General features: G+C 43.1%; 1 protein-coding gene across 1 annotated transcript; it reads left to right on the top strand.

Annotated features, from left to right (window-relative positions):
* Positions 1-127: 127 nt before the first annotated feature.
* LOC109470652 (calpain-15-like) lies at positions 128-13,113 on the top strand. Its single transcript, XM_019769680.1, has 14 exons — positions 128-547; positions 4,865-6,235; positions 6,678-6,933; positions 7,214-7,422; positions 7,878-8,061; positions 8,599-8,746; positions 9,221-9,425; positions 9,900-10,052; positions 10,471-10,632; positions 10,964-11,184; positions 11,609-11,763; positions 12,136-12,314; positions 12,641-12,712; positions 12,940-13,113. The coding sequence occupies exons 1-14, from the start codon at positions 303-305 to the stop codon at positions 13,043-13,045; spliced, it is 3,666 nt and encodes a 1,221-aa protein (XP_019625239.1). The 5' UTR covers positions 128-302; the 3' UTR covers positions 13,046-13,113.
* Positions 13,114-14,849: the final 1,736 nt, after the last annotated feature.

The following is a 14,849-nucleotide window of genomic DNA, read 5'->3' as shown; positions in this document are numbered from 1 at the left end:
CAGCAAATTTTATCTTTAATTTAGTAAAAAATGTTGTAATACTATAATGAAACTCAATATAGTGGACTGATTTAACAAAAATCTAACAAACCTACGTTTACCTTCAAGAATCTTCAGATGAACCATTCCAACCGTACTTCCGTCATGCGCAGAAGCAGAACAGAAAGCGGAAGTGACCAACGAAGTACAACAGAACGAAAGTTGCTGATTGCTTTAGAGACTGTTCAGAGCGCTGAAAGACAGAAGGTTTTTGACAAGGTTTTATCGACGATTCTTTGAGAAAAAAGTGGTAATATGTTCTGATGGGGACGGTGGTGTCCTCTTCGGTGTGGCAGTGTCCCCGGTGCACGTTACAGAACGAGGGAACGACGCAGAGTTGCCGATCTTGTGGGGAAGCGCGAACGGACACCGCCGGGCTGTTGGCCGCGTTCTTCGGCGGTACTGGCACCAAGGTCTGTCCGGGCTGTGAGCTCTCTAACGCCGCTGAGGCCGAGAAGTGCGGACGCTGTGGGTTCACCTGGCCTCCCAGAGAGACACAGAAACCCAGGTAATCAGTAGTGAGAGCGTGTCCTTGTCATAGTATTGATTGTAAACGTACGGAACGATATATTCAGATGCGTCAGCACTACAAAATATCGATGTTTCATCAACCGTGCTGTGCCAAGTGCGGTTACGACTGCTGATTATAATCAGTTCAACCTTAAAATCTCCTACCCGAAACTTCACCCCATATTTGCCATTGTAGCACCCGAGCGACAACCGGTGCTGTTTGCCCACGGATCAGAAGTTCGCCCCAATATTGAAATACAATCATTTCGCACCCAAGCTAGAAGCTAGGGTCAGGTCATGGGGTCAGGTTACCCGTGGTCAAACATGTCCGGGCAAAACGTCCTCCGGACACACCAACCTGTTCCCTGGCCTGGGTCGCCCGGTCGACATCTGAACTCAGGACGATATTATGGGAAGTCATTTGAAAAAAATCAGTCCAATTATTGAGGAACAGATGTGGTCCTATGCACAAGTGTGTTTGAAATTATAATTGGTCATAGATCACTGCTCACGCTCGAAATAATCCAGATTTGCATTACTTTGGCCCTCCTGTTGCTTTTGGCCTGGTACCCTTTCCTTTCGAGCACCAGTGCCTGACAACAGGACTGGGTTGAAGCCCCTAGAGAATCAATTTTCGATTACGGGACAAAAATAGACCCAAAGGGAATCACACAGAAGTTGACCTGCAACCATGTGGCATTTGTTTTGGCACCCATTTTCATGGTATGAATATGATAGCAGACATTGAGAGAGGTACAAACAAGACTGGCTCTTCAACCAGTACAGTAGTAAGAGAATACTTGTTGGCACAGTACCCAGTATCTGTGTGGTCGAACAAGGATGTAGTAGCCAGCAGAGGACAGTTCCGTGACGAGACACAGGAATCAGGATGTTTGATGTGAACTTGACTCAGCCACTTCTGGCTTCCAGGGCAATGACCTCTGGCTAGGACTTTATGGAAACATGTGTTATACAGTATAGATGAACATGTACATGTAATATTGTACTGGGATATAGACAGGAAAAGTGCTGAGTCAAAATTATAGGAACTTATAAATCTTGTTCCAATTTTTAGTCTTACCAGATGTGGAGAGTCAACCGAGGTTAACCTCCTTTTTGCTGATGTAGTGCTTTTCACCAAACTTGTGTTGACTAAGGGTTAGGCAGCAGGAAGAATGTTAATGAATAATTCCACCAGTGTCACCTGTGGATTACGTGGTACTGCGATGGATAAGACACATTGAAGTCAAGGTCTGACTTTTGTATTGGCATTTCTTGCTATTTACAAGTGATATAAAAGGCTACACACAGAGTGACACTGATACCAGCACACTCGCCATACTCTTTGGAGTGACTGTCAACACTGAACACACAATGCTAAACAGGAATCCTGCCATATCCTGATAGACTGGTTGCTATCCTATTTAGTTTACCAGGGCTCCTGTACTTGCTACCTCTTTTGAACCCCAAGTAAACCAAGTACTAGTAAATAGGATGGCACTCAGACAAAGACTGGGTGGCATGTAACATGACCATTTCTGACAAGCAGCGTTGTTTGGACCCCACTTTGTGCTTGATCCTAAGGAAAACAAACTGCAGAGGGAGATTATACCTGGAGACAGTAAAGACATCCTCCCCTGCTTCAGATAGCCTTATATGGCAGCCTGCTCCAGAAAATCATTCAAACAACAACAATACTACATCCCCCCTCCATATGGTGCCACAGTGAACTTTTCCCAGTAAAGTGGTAACAACCGAGGTAAGGTTTCATTACAGCAGCTGCAGACAGAGAAGTTGCATCAACTGTGAGGTCACGGACACAGGAACTAAAGCTGGGGACTTCCCAAAGGTTCCTGATAACCATCTTAGCCTGAAGAGGTATATACTGTCGTCACTGTACTCAGTAACAACAGACAGGATATCCCCTTTTGCTAGACCAGATGGCTCAGAGTGGGTGGAAAACATGTTCTTTGGTTACATGTTACTCTGATCCATATTTTGAGCAGTGACACTTATTCTAGCTTTCATAACTGTCTATTGTTTACGGTTAGTGTTACTGTTAGGATATATTTGTAGAGATATTTGTGTCCAGTGTGCTATGGGTCTGGAACCCAGGCTATATATTTGCTGCTTCTTTGTTGATTTCTGACAGTCACCATTTTTATTTATGTTAGCAATTTCCTTTCAAAACACTGGAAACCAGGAAACAGTGTGTATCAGTAGGCTCTGAGGGGCTTCACTCAATGTTGGGCCAGAGATGACGTAACTATATTCTATATCAACATGAGGTCATGAAATACTAAAATATCCCACCAGAGGACAGATGACTAACACACACACATATTGATTTCCATCTGTAACATTATCTGTCAGCACCAGCAATCAGGCATCAGGAGTTTTGTGAATGTGTGTATTTTCACAGGACTTTTCTCTTTCCTGTGGGGTTTTATCATTATTCCCTGTGGGGACCAAAGTATTTCATTACCAGCCTTTTCCTGCCATAATTACATCATCTCCCTGGAGATAATCTCTGGATAGAGTCCTACATCTAGCATTGCAGGTCAGACAACTTCACACTGGTTTGCATCAGCAGGGTTTCTATTCTATTGTTTCTGCTGAAAGCACTTGATTTTACTGAATTTCATAACAATCATGCTGTGTACTCACTACTCATTTGTGATAATTACCAGTACACTGTATTTTTGGGGGGGTCATAGATTGTTTGTGATTTTCATGCATTTTGCAATTGGTAACACTGGTACTGTTGGTAGTGTTGTCGTCTCATTTTTCAACTGTTCTACACGCATGACTCATTTAGTTTGATAAAAATCTCACATCGTATGTTAAGCAAATTATCAGGTTGTTAAATCACCTAATTAGCTATGGGAGAGTGATTTCGTTATTGCAAATGTAGCGAACGATAGATTTCCATAATGGAAGGAAATGCAAAACAGCCACTTTTCTTCTTCCTCACGACCTTCAGCAGAGGTCAACAGGGGTCAGACGAAATGTCTCTAACCCTTGACTTTGTAACCTTAAACATCTTTCCTAATTACATGGTGGATAGGTTTCGGTGTTGGCATTGAAAGGAGTGGTGACAAAGAACTGGTGTGTTGTGTAGCTGGGAAATGCAAAATGTTCCCAAGGACTCCCATAATGATGAAAGATCACCCTGTCAATGTACTGTAAATTTGTTTACCTACACAGTGTTTTTATTTTGAATTTTGAATCGGAGCTCTGGGAAAAGAAGGATTTTGCAGTGTTTAAAATGAAGTTTGCAGTTGAAACAATTCTGTAGTACAGTAGATAATCACTGTGTTATGATTTCATGGTATGACTCTATTATGAGGTTCCTGTGAAAACTGTGAAAATAAAACCACTGCAGAATTTACTGTATTTACAGTACACATCCACAGCTGCTAGATGTTTACAGAGGATGAATATTACATTGTATACATCAGTAGAAACTTGATATACCGTACTGTAATTCAGCTTTATATGTGGTGTAGTCAAACAAGGATTAAAATGTTCATGAATCATGATACAGTGTATGTTAAGTGGTTAGACTTGTATTTTGCCAGCTATAGGCCTGAGTATATAATTGTGGTGGGTTTACTTTTTTGCTCTGATGGTTGGTACCCTCTTGGCCTCTAACCTTTGTGGTTTTTGGGTAGTACTCTAGCTAGTGAGTTATACATGTGGTACAATGGTATCTGTCATGATGAAAGAGAGATGCTACTAAGATGAAGCTGCATTTGGCCAGGCTAACCCAATCTAATCTAACCTACATATGTTGTGGGTAGATGTTGGACCAGATCCATGTCCATGTCCTGTTACCTGTCCAACAAATCCAACAAGAAATCAGCTGTTTCTAAGTCTAAGTTTGGGGATCTGCATATTAGTGCTTTTATCTCAGCAGAATGATTTTGTTGATATGAACCACAGTTGTCATTATGGTCTATTTTTAAAATGTAATGTGTGTGTCTGCTTTACTTTAGTTTGGGGCAAAGTCATTTTAATTAGACCATGGTATGTGACTGAGGTGTTGTAACTGTGCATATGATGTTATTTCAGTAACTATGCCAAATCCCACAAGTTACTGCAGCAGCTGTTAGAAATCAAGGTTGATGAGGGCCAGCTTTTAGAGGTGGTAACTAGATGCTCTATAGATAGTGGGGCAGTGGTATAACAACAATCCCTGACCTACATTTGTAAGACAAACAGACTAGGACATGTCATCTGAGAAGGTCCCACAAATTGTGTTTATCTATGCCCTATTTGATAAACTAATGGGTGCTTCTTTGTTCTTCTCCAGTCTGCCTCAGGACAGCACGCCATCAGCTCTCATCACCATCCCGTCTATAGAAAACAGCACACCGATGGAGGCTGTAGAGGTCAAAAAGGACACGCCCACACACAAGGCCAGGAAACAGTGGACATGCCGGAGATGTACCCTACTCAATCCTCCCTCTGCCAAGAAGTGTTCCATGTGCGAGGCACCCAAACGGGACAAAAGCATGGAGGTGAAGTTGCCATTACCGGATGAACTGAAAATTGATAAAAAGAAGACTACAGAGTCTGATGATGTAGTGGTGACTAATATGACCAATGGTACACACACTCCACCTGAATCACCAGAGGGGGTTGTGGATTTGACTGTTGAAGAAAAGGAGGAGGAGAAAGTAGAAGAAGATGCTACATGGTCTTGTAAGAGATGTACCTTTGAAAACAAGCCCCGGGCTAAATCATGTGCAGTATGTGAGGCGCCACGAAAGCCTAACATTCCCACCACTTTACCCAAGAATATCGACTTGGAGGCTTTGTCCCCAAAGAGACTTAAGCAAAACGGTGACATGAAAATAGAGCGAAGAAACGCCACTAGGAAAAAGACCCCTAGCGTTTGTGCGAGCACAAGTGATGACGCTACTGCTAGTACAAGCACTAGTGCTGTTGGTATTGAAAGTGCTAGTGGTGCATCCAGTGACCAAAGCAGTACCGTCTCTACCACACAGCCATCACCCCCACCAAGCCCAATGGAACTTTCCGACCACTCATCTAACGAAGAAGCTGTTGCTATGGAAACAAGTGACTCAGAAAAGGATGTGGAAAAAGTAGGAGATGGTGGAGAAAAGGCTGCTTTATCTGCAGGTGAAAAGGAATGGGAGTGTAGAAAGTGTACATGTAAGAACCCGATGACTACCTCAAACTGTGGAGCCTGTGACACACCAAAAGCTGGCTCCCCCCACCCCGTAATAGACCTGGCCGAGAACGCAGTCCGTTACACGCCTGAGTCACCTACTTCTCCTCTTCCCTCAACATCAGCAGCAGAGCCAAAGTCCCCCAAAATGCCAACAAAACCAGACACACTCGCACTAGTACAGCCCTCCACAAGCACACCAAAGGATGTGTGGAAATGTACGAAGTGCACCTTGGAAAACCCCATCAGTAATAACGTGTGTGACGCCTGTGGGGCGTCCAAGGCTGCTCAGGCACTACCGGCGAAAGAGAAACAGTCCGATTCCGAACGTTGGAGATGTAAAAAGTGCACGTTTGACAACTCGAGAAAAGTGCGTGTGTGTAAGATGTGTGGAACGTCCCGGCCCGGTCAGCCTTCAAGTTCAACCCCCACTGAGACAACACCGGAGTCGCCACACAAGGCCAGGCCAAGGAAAGGGTCTCTTCCAAGGTTAGATATCTGCTTCCCATTTCCATAACAGCAGTTATCAGCATGTTGTAATATTTTCTGCAGAACGCCTAGCTAGAAGTTTGCAAGGAACTCATAAGGAACATGCTTGGTGTGACCTGTGGTTCCTGCTTTGTTCTGGACGTATGAGTTTTCCACTGCTCACAGCAAAATTTAGTCAGAGAGCATTTCTGTGCTCTACATTTCCCATTCTGACATACAGTCAAACCAGCCTAGGAGCCTAGGTGTTCTTGGATAGTTAGTCTTGTGGTTGTTATGGTCATGTACCAGTCTTGAATAGGTTGCCACTTGGGCAGGTTTGACTGTAGTAAAAGGAAGTATTAAACTGGCATAGGTAGAAGATGCCATCCTTCATCTTTTTTCAGCTACTGACGAGGGCTGTCATGTGACCCAGGGATTTGACTGTTTTTTCCCCTTCCCTCAGTGCCAGTGGAGCAGCCTACTCCCCCAGTCCTGAGCGTGTGGGGATCTGGAAGTGCCCCACCTGTACCCTTCTCAACAGTAAGGAGAAGCAGAGCTGCAGCGCGTGTGGGACCTCCCTCAGTAAGGCAGCAGCCGGCAGCACGCCCGAGCGCTTCACGCTGGCTCGCCAGGAGAGCATGACCATCGACATGCGGCGGAGACAGGACGAGAAAGAAGCGAGAGAGACCTTGCAGAACATCAAACGTTTCTGCAAGGAGGTATGTTTCGGGATGACATACCTTATGATGATACAGCTTAATGACCCTAGTCTTGTGGTGCCAACAATTGTTGGGTTATACATACAGTATACAGCATCCTATATAGGTACAATTTGGGGGTATTTCTTGTGCAACGCAAGTCAGGGGTCTATGACCTGATTAGGGCATGAAATTGTTGAAAAATATTATGTAAAAAATGCCAGCAGCATCCAATAGGGAAGTGTGTGATGGAAGGAAATGATTCACTTCTTTTGACCCATTTCTCTCTCTGTGTTTGCAGAATAAGCTGAATTTTGTAGATGACTCCTTCCCTCCTGCACCCAAGTCCCTGTACTACAAGCCCTCAGCTCCTCCTACCATGACGGTGTCCCAGTGGCTCCGCCCACACCAGATCACAGACCTGTCAGGACAGGACCGCAGCACCAAGTGGGTCGTGTTCAGGACGCCACGACCGTCAGACATCTCACAAGGCATCCTGGGGAACTGCTGGTAAGTTTTGCCAACAAGTTGTGGAATTAGGATATAGAGCAACAAGTCTTGGAATCAGGTTGTACAATGGCAAGTCTTGGAATTAGGATGTACAACAAGAAGTCTTGGAATTAGGAAAAGACCATGTATCGTAGAGTGGAACTTGTTGCCAGGACGTCATCACAAGAAAGCTTTAAAAACTCCTGCAATTAAATGTGGTAATACATGTGTATAGCTAGCTGCCACTAGATACAGATGTTTGTCTTATTTGAATATAGAATTCCTGCAAAACTTTGTCCTTGCTTAGGGGGTAAAGAAATTCCTGAGCACAAGATTATGTTACCTCAATAAACCTCAATGTTGTTAAATGAATTCATAGAGAAACATGCAAAAAATCAGGTGTATTTTGGGGGAATACAGGGAAAGTGGCAACATCACCACTTGGACTCAGCCGTGTATGATTTCTCTCTCTGCAGGTTTCTGAGTGCCCTGGCTGTGCTGGCTGAGAGACCAGAGTTGGTGGAGCGGGTGATGATCACGAGAGAGATCTGCCCAGAGGGAGCGTACCAGGTCCGGCTGTGTAAGGACGGGGAGTGGATGACTGTACTGGTGGATGATCTGTTGCCATGTGACCATCGCGGATTCCTGGTGTACTCACAGGTTTGTCCAGACTATGCATGATGTACAAAATGACTAAGAAATTGGGGGACATATCAACCATTACATTTCTAATATCAGCCCAGAAAAGAGCAAGAAACGGTCATGCCTTCAAATATTATCATCATGGGTTCCTGGTGCACTCCCAGGTCTGTCCTCTTTCTGGAACAGGTTTCAACAGTTTGTAGAAATATAAAATGAAGATGTCTTTAATGTACCACTCTGTTGAATGGCCAAGTGGTTTGGATAGAGACACGGGAAGTCACAGGTTTGATTCCTGGCATTCCTGGGAAGATGTTGTGTCGGAAAATGCACTTTGACATGACTTCCATCACTTGACCCAAATGTAAAATGGATACCTGATTTCCATTGGTGAAGTTATAAGACGCAGTGGAAAAAGAGTATTGGGCTCCACAGTGGACTAATAATGTACTGCCCCTATGACCTGAGAAAGGTTACAGCTACCTTTACTATCACCTTTAGATCATGTACCAGTGAAACCATGTCATTATATTTGACACCTTTACTTTGTCCCTGCAGGCAAAGCGACGTCAGTTGTGGGTGCCGCTGATAGAGAAAGCCCTTGCCAAACTCCACGGCTGCTACGAAGCCCTGATCTCAGGAAGGTCCATTGAGGGGCTCTCTACACTGACAGGAGCTCCCTGTGAAAGTGTCCAGCTTCATAGAGGTAAGGGCTGATAGCCATGGGTTAATCTGTATATTTAATAGGTTGGAAACTAAGGAATGAAATGTCAACTAGAGTCCATACTTGTGTGTATGACAGTGTTTCAAGTTTTGTCACGCTGACTAATTTTGCATATAAGACATTCGTTGTGTTATGATCATCATCATCATATTTGCTGTATTTCAGTGCTTGGCACAGAGGTGGGCTGTCAATCTCTTCCACAGTCTTTTGCCCCCTCCTCAACCCATCTTGAGTTCCCACTCGATTGTCCTGCTCCAAGTCATTGCTTGACCTACCCTTTTCCTTTCTCCTGCTGGACACCATTTCAGCACCATGGACAGGCATACATTGTGTTGTGTTACACAGCCTCATCACTACAGACTCCAGGAAGAGTAGTGTGAAAATTCACACTAATGGAGATTCTAAACAAACAAAGAAACAAATGTGGTTGTTTTTTTTTCCTTGTTCTCCTCTTAGCTCAAAACAACAACCCAGACGAGGACCCAGTGGAACCAGACCTGATCTGGGCTCGGTTACTCAGCTCTAAGGAGGCCGGCTTCCTGATGGGGGCGTCCTGCGGAGGGGGGAACATGAAGGTGGACGATGCTGAGTACGAATCCAAGGGACTCCGGCCCAGACACGCCTACTCTGTCCTAGACGTGCAAGATGTCAATGGGAGCAGGTAAAACCAAGCTCCGACAAAGTTGACAGGGTTATACAGCTGTGCTAATGTAGCCTAATTACCAAACCTATTGTAGCTCCTGAGTCCTACATCCTCTCCACTTTGTTTTACCCTATTTTAGCTTCCAAGTCCTACATCTATTATAGCTATTTGCGTAGAGGATGTAGGACTCTGGAGCTAAAATAGGTTTGGTAACAAGGTTAGTGCTAATGCAGATGTGTGTTAATGTACATCTGGGGCATGTTCATTCTGACTTAATTTATTGTCCCGAGCACTAAAAGCTTCCCAGGTCAGAAACCCTTTTAGTCTTCAAACATGTGCAGCATACAGACCTGAACTGGGTTCATGCTCTTCTCTTATAACTGAGGCTTTTAGCTTTAAATATTGAATTTCTGAAATAACAATCATGTTGATTATTTATTGATTAATTGATAGATAGATAGATTGATTGATTGATTGATTGTTGTTGCCCAGGTTACTGAGAATGAGGAACCCGTGGGGTCGGTTCTCGTGGAAGGGCGACTGGTCGGACAGCTCTCCGCTGTGGACACCTGAGATGAGAGAGCGACTGTTGGCACACGGCGCGAGCGAGGGGGTGTTCTGGATGTGCCTGGCTGATGTCATGAAGTGAGTTACCTTTTTATGGTTCTAGTTTTGTTTCCTGGCAGATAATTAGGCTAGCGGACAGGAGATTGAGAAAGGCACTCCTTCAATTCTTGTCCTTGGGAAAGGCACTTTCATTTTTCACTTTCACATGACTTTGCTCACTTAATCCAGGTGTGAAATGGCTACTGGTACCAACTTCAGTTGGGGAAGTAAAAGGCGTTATGTGCTCCGCCTTCTACTACTGTGCCCAAGACACATCCTGAAAAATGCTTTGGGACTACCTTTACCTTTTTTAGTTTTGTTCCAAGCATTAGATTCTATGTTTTCAAAGAAAGATTAGTGTAGGATTCTTGTGGGAAAAATTCTACGGATGTCTAGAGAAGCAACATGCACTCTGATGTAATGATAACAAACTAAAATGTCAACTGTTTTATTGCAGATATTTTGATTGCATCGACATCTGTAAGGTCCGTCCCAACTGGAGTGAGGTGCGGGTGAGCGGAGTGATTCCCAACTTTGCAGGGGGTCCCATAAAGATCGCCCTGGTGACTGTGTTCCAGCCTACTGAGGTGGAGATCTGTCTACATCAGGAGAGTTTGAGGTGGGTTTTCCCTCAAGATTTCTGATGACTGCTGCAACTAATACAGTACTAATGCACAGAAGATTTTTAAACATCACTTTGGGAAATAGAGACGGTAGTTTGTAGTAGAGAAAAATGTCTCTTCATGCTAGAAATTATTGCAATTCTGTGCACAGTACATGTATTTTGGAAAAAGCCATTAATATCCATTACAATGCTTTGGGGTAAAACAAATGTTCACAATGCATGTGTGTAAATACTGTAGTCTAAAAGAAAAAACCTTAAGTGCATCTCCAGACTTTCTCTGTAAGATAGATGTCATTGTGTAACTTGTTATGTTATGTGCTGACAGAAACAATGAGAAGTCATCGCGCAGCCCGGTGGACCTGTGTGTGTGCCTGTACCGTGCAGCAGGCATGACAGGCAGGGGCAGGATGGGTGTCAGCAAACTGGTGCAGACCAGTAAGAGGTCTGTACAGAGTTCTGTAGGCTGTACTGCCATGCTGGAGCCGGGGGAGTATGTGGTGGTGTGTATGGGGTACAACCACTGGACAACGGGGGTCGACATGCAAGGTAACTTATCTACTTGCTGCTTCTGTACTGTGTAAAAATCTTCACCTGAAATTTCCTGACAAATGTTTATGCGATCTTAAATGTATTTGGTCTCAAATGAAAATCCAAGTATGTACTTAGCTCTAATCGCCAAGCAGATCTTTCGGTAGATAGTATCAAATTAGCCAGACAGTATCCATTGGTTAATGGACACTCTTATGGCCAATATATACTGCCTTGCCACTGTATGATCTGCTTGGAGATTAATAAGTTCAACTGTCTAAAACTGCATATAGCATAGCCACTAAAACATAGCTGAATAATGTTGTTCTGCTATTCTTCTACATTGTATGAATGATCTAGTGATCACTCTGTTTCAGTTTAATGAACCACTATCTGCCCTTCTATGATATTAACACTGTGCTTTGTATTTGTCTCTCCCCAGGAGTGAAGAACCAGGGTCGCCTGACCAACTTCCCGCCCTACGTCCTGGCCGTGTACAGCTCTAAGAAAGTCATGGTTGACCAGGTGGACCCTCCTGATAACGTACTGGCTGATGCCGTGGTGCAGCTGGCTGTGGCAAGAGGCAAAAAGCACGAGGTAGGAGGGTCATACAGTACTGATAATGCATGTAAAGAGGGGAGAATTTATGACATAAACCTGCCTTTCTCCTGCACGTCTCCAGTGTCACTGATGAAAGCTAGTGGATGCAACCTGAAACATCTGACTGTTTCCAAAATCATATCCAGTTGCTTAAGTAACTGTTTTTTGGTGTATCTTATTAGCTGAATGTCTAACCTTCTCCAACAATCCAAGACATATTTGAAAAGTTGCTGTACTTTTTACTGCATTGATAAAGCTTCTATATCCTTAACGAATGGAACTTAAGACTTCAGAATCTGATAACTAAACATGTGTTGAACATAAAATGTTGCACCACTAAGGATACTTCCCATGTCTTTGACCGGACAGGGTAGAGAAGGCATGACGTGTTACTACCTGACCCACGGGTGGGCGGGGCTGGTGGTGGTTGTGGAGAACAGACATCCTGACAGGTACCTGCAGGTGCAGTGTGACTGTAAGGAGAGCTTCAACGTGGTGTCAACAAGGTTCCAGCTCAGGACAGTGGACAGTGTGCCACCTCTACACAGGTTAGTAAACACAAAACATATGGTGATGAATGGCCAGGTGGTTACTTGAGTGGACACAAGATTGTGAGGTCACTGTCAAGTGCAAGTTTGGTTAGACCTTGTGTCCCCGGCACTTAACACGAGATTCCTCACTGCACCCGAGTGTAAAACTGGTTTGGGAGATTAAAGGCAGTCGAAGGAGTCAATTCTGTGCCCTGGACACAGTGGATTAACAACCCACTGCCCCTACCTAAAAAAAGGCACTGTGTTCAGTATGAGGTTGTCAAGAAATATTTATACAGAGGAAAGTAACAAAACTGTACTGACTTTTTTTCCTCTCCCTGCAGGCAAGTTGTGGTGGTTCTGTCTCAACTGGAGGGTTCCTTTGGATACTCCATCTCCCACAAACTGAAGCACCGGTAAGTCATGTAGTAGTGTAGCAGTTACCAACATTGCAATTCATAAGGTTTTTTAATGCCTATAGTAATGCAGAAAGTTATTCAATGTATGAATGCCTTTGCATTTTGCTCTGTCTGTAAATGAGTAAGGGTCCTCTAACAGATTAAAGGATCTGGATACACTTTTCTCAAGTCAACCAGTTTTGTTTGAAGCTACAAAATCACTCCCTTTCTTTACTATATTTCAGGATGAGTATGTACCCTTCTCTGGGAGACTGGGCCCCCCGAGGTGCCACCCACTTCCCCCACCTGACTGAGGACGTTGTCGGCCTGCACAGCCCCCGGCCGCTCTGATCTCATCTCACTACAGTACAGGGCTCTAGCCAGCACCCGTTTTTCTGTCAACTGCAGGAACTTTGTGGCATGTGACGGAGCAAAAATTCAACCAATCCGTCAACCTTTATGGACAAAATTGATAAAAATCTCGGGTATAAAAATATAAAAACATCCAAAGAACCACCAACAGCCACTTACAAACCCATGATATGCCTCTCAAAATGTGAGAAATTACAGTTTTTTAAGGCTTGAAAATACAAAATTTGCCCCTGGACCCCCCCTAGATTGCAAGCACTCCCAGATCATGAACCTGGGTTGATGGAAAAAGATTTTGAGCTGGCTAGAGCCCTGCTACAGTGTGCAACATTCAAGCTGCTGAGAACTCACTGTTCCTCACAAGGGGACATTGGAGCAAATACATGTACTTCCCGTATATTGTCTTTATTTTGAAAATTTATGGTCTATGTTGTGAATAATGCAAATAGGTGTATGAATAATGTACAAAATTTGAAATGGTGTCTTGTGTGAAAGTCTACAAAATCAGGATAAAATTGTTTTTGCACATTTAAATATTTTGGTCAAAGTGAATATTGCAATTGTCTCATCTTTTTACAATGAATCAGATGTGATTGTGAACTGTATTTGAATGATGTATTCCTCTATGAAGCCTTTCCTTTCAGTCTATCCTGTTCCCTACTATTATTCTGTTCAACTGTGATGAAGATGCAGATTTTTTTCTTCTTTCTTCATAATTATTTCCTTTAGATCCGAATAATTTCTTTGTGTTCCACCATGACATCCATGATGGTCGCTATTACTCTGGACAGGAACTTGGAATCATCATTTGTACTTTTATTTCTCAGGGTGTTCATGGGGTGTCTTGTTAAAGTGCAATTTCTCCTTTAGCAGTGTTGAACTTACTACTTAGTATTTAAGGAATATCTGTCTGGAGAGATAAGATGGCCTTTTGAACTGTAATCATCATTAAATATTGTTTATAAGGTTTCCTCCTGTCCAATTATAATCTTCCTGGGACATCCCTGAGTGATTGAACACTGCACTCACTCCTATTGTTATGTGTCTGTTGTGTATCAAGCAAACTCATCATTTCCCCTGTATTGTCTGTTTCCCTTGATCGTACTGTGCTATATGTGAGTTGTGAATTCCTTACATCTGTCTTGATTTGTACTTTGTACTGGTTGCACTGTTGTTTGCTGTAAAATATAAGTTGAATGTAATAAGATGTAACAGATTAGTTTATAAAATGTTGATGTTAGCTTGTGTTTCTGTTCATAGATCTGATGATATCAAAGAGAAATTAAATGTCTTGTGCTTGCCATGTTATACATGTACATGTATTTGTACACTGTAAAAATTAGAACTACATGTAGTCTATATGTACATGTACTAACTTTGTGCCATTCACTTGTATTCTGTCTGAAGGTAGCAAATAGAGGCAGATATATTGTGTAAACTGTGGTATTGAAATAAAACATATAGGTAGAGCTTTAGCTTTAGAAAGGAGTTCTTAGTTACAAAATGTTGTGTTATTTGGTCTCATCTAAATGTGCCATGTACCTCTTGGGTAACAGGCATTGTTTACTAAGGTGTACTAGTACATTATAAAACTAAAATAGGAACAGTACATAACAGTGCTAACCATAAGAACGATGTCTAGCAGTGTATATGAAACTATTTTTGTTACTATAACATAAACAGACATACATGTTCATGCAAACATTTGGATTGTCTATTTTTCTGGGGTAGGCTAGCAGGATTTGAAGGAAAATCAAGGAAAGCACCAGTTATAAATCTGCTAATA

This window comes from Branchiostoma belcheri, unplaced genomic scaffold (genome assembly GCF_001625305.1).
Source record: "Branchiostoma belcheri isolate BF01 breed outbred unplaced genomic scaffold, Haploidv18h27 scaffold23, whole genome shotgun sequence".
In the NCBI taxonomy this organism is placed as follows: domain Eukaryota; kingdom Metazoa; phylum Chordata; class Leptocardii; order Amphioxiformes; family Branchiostomatidae; genus Branchiostoma; species Branchiostoma belcheri.
This window is presented reverse-complemented; position numbering and strand designations above follow the sequence as displayed.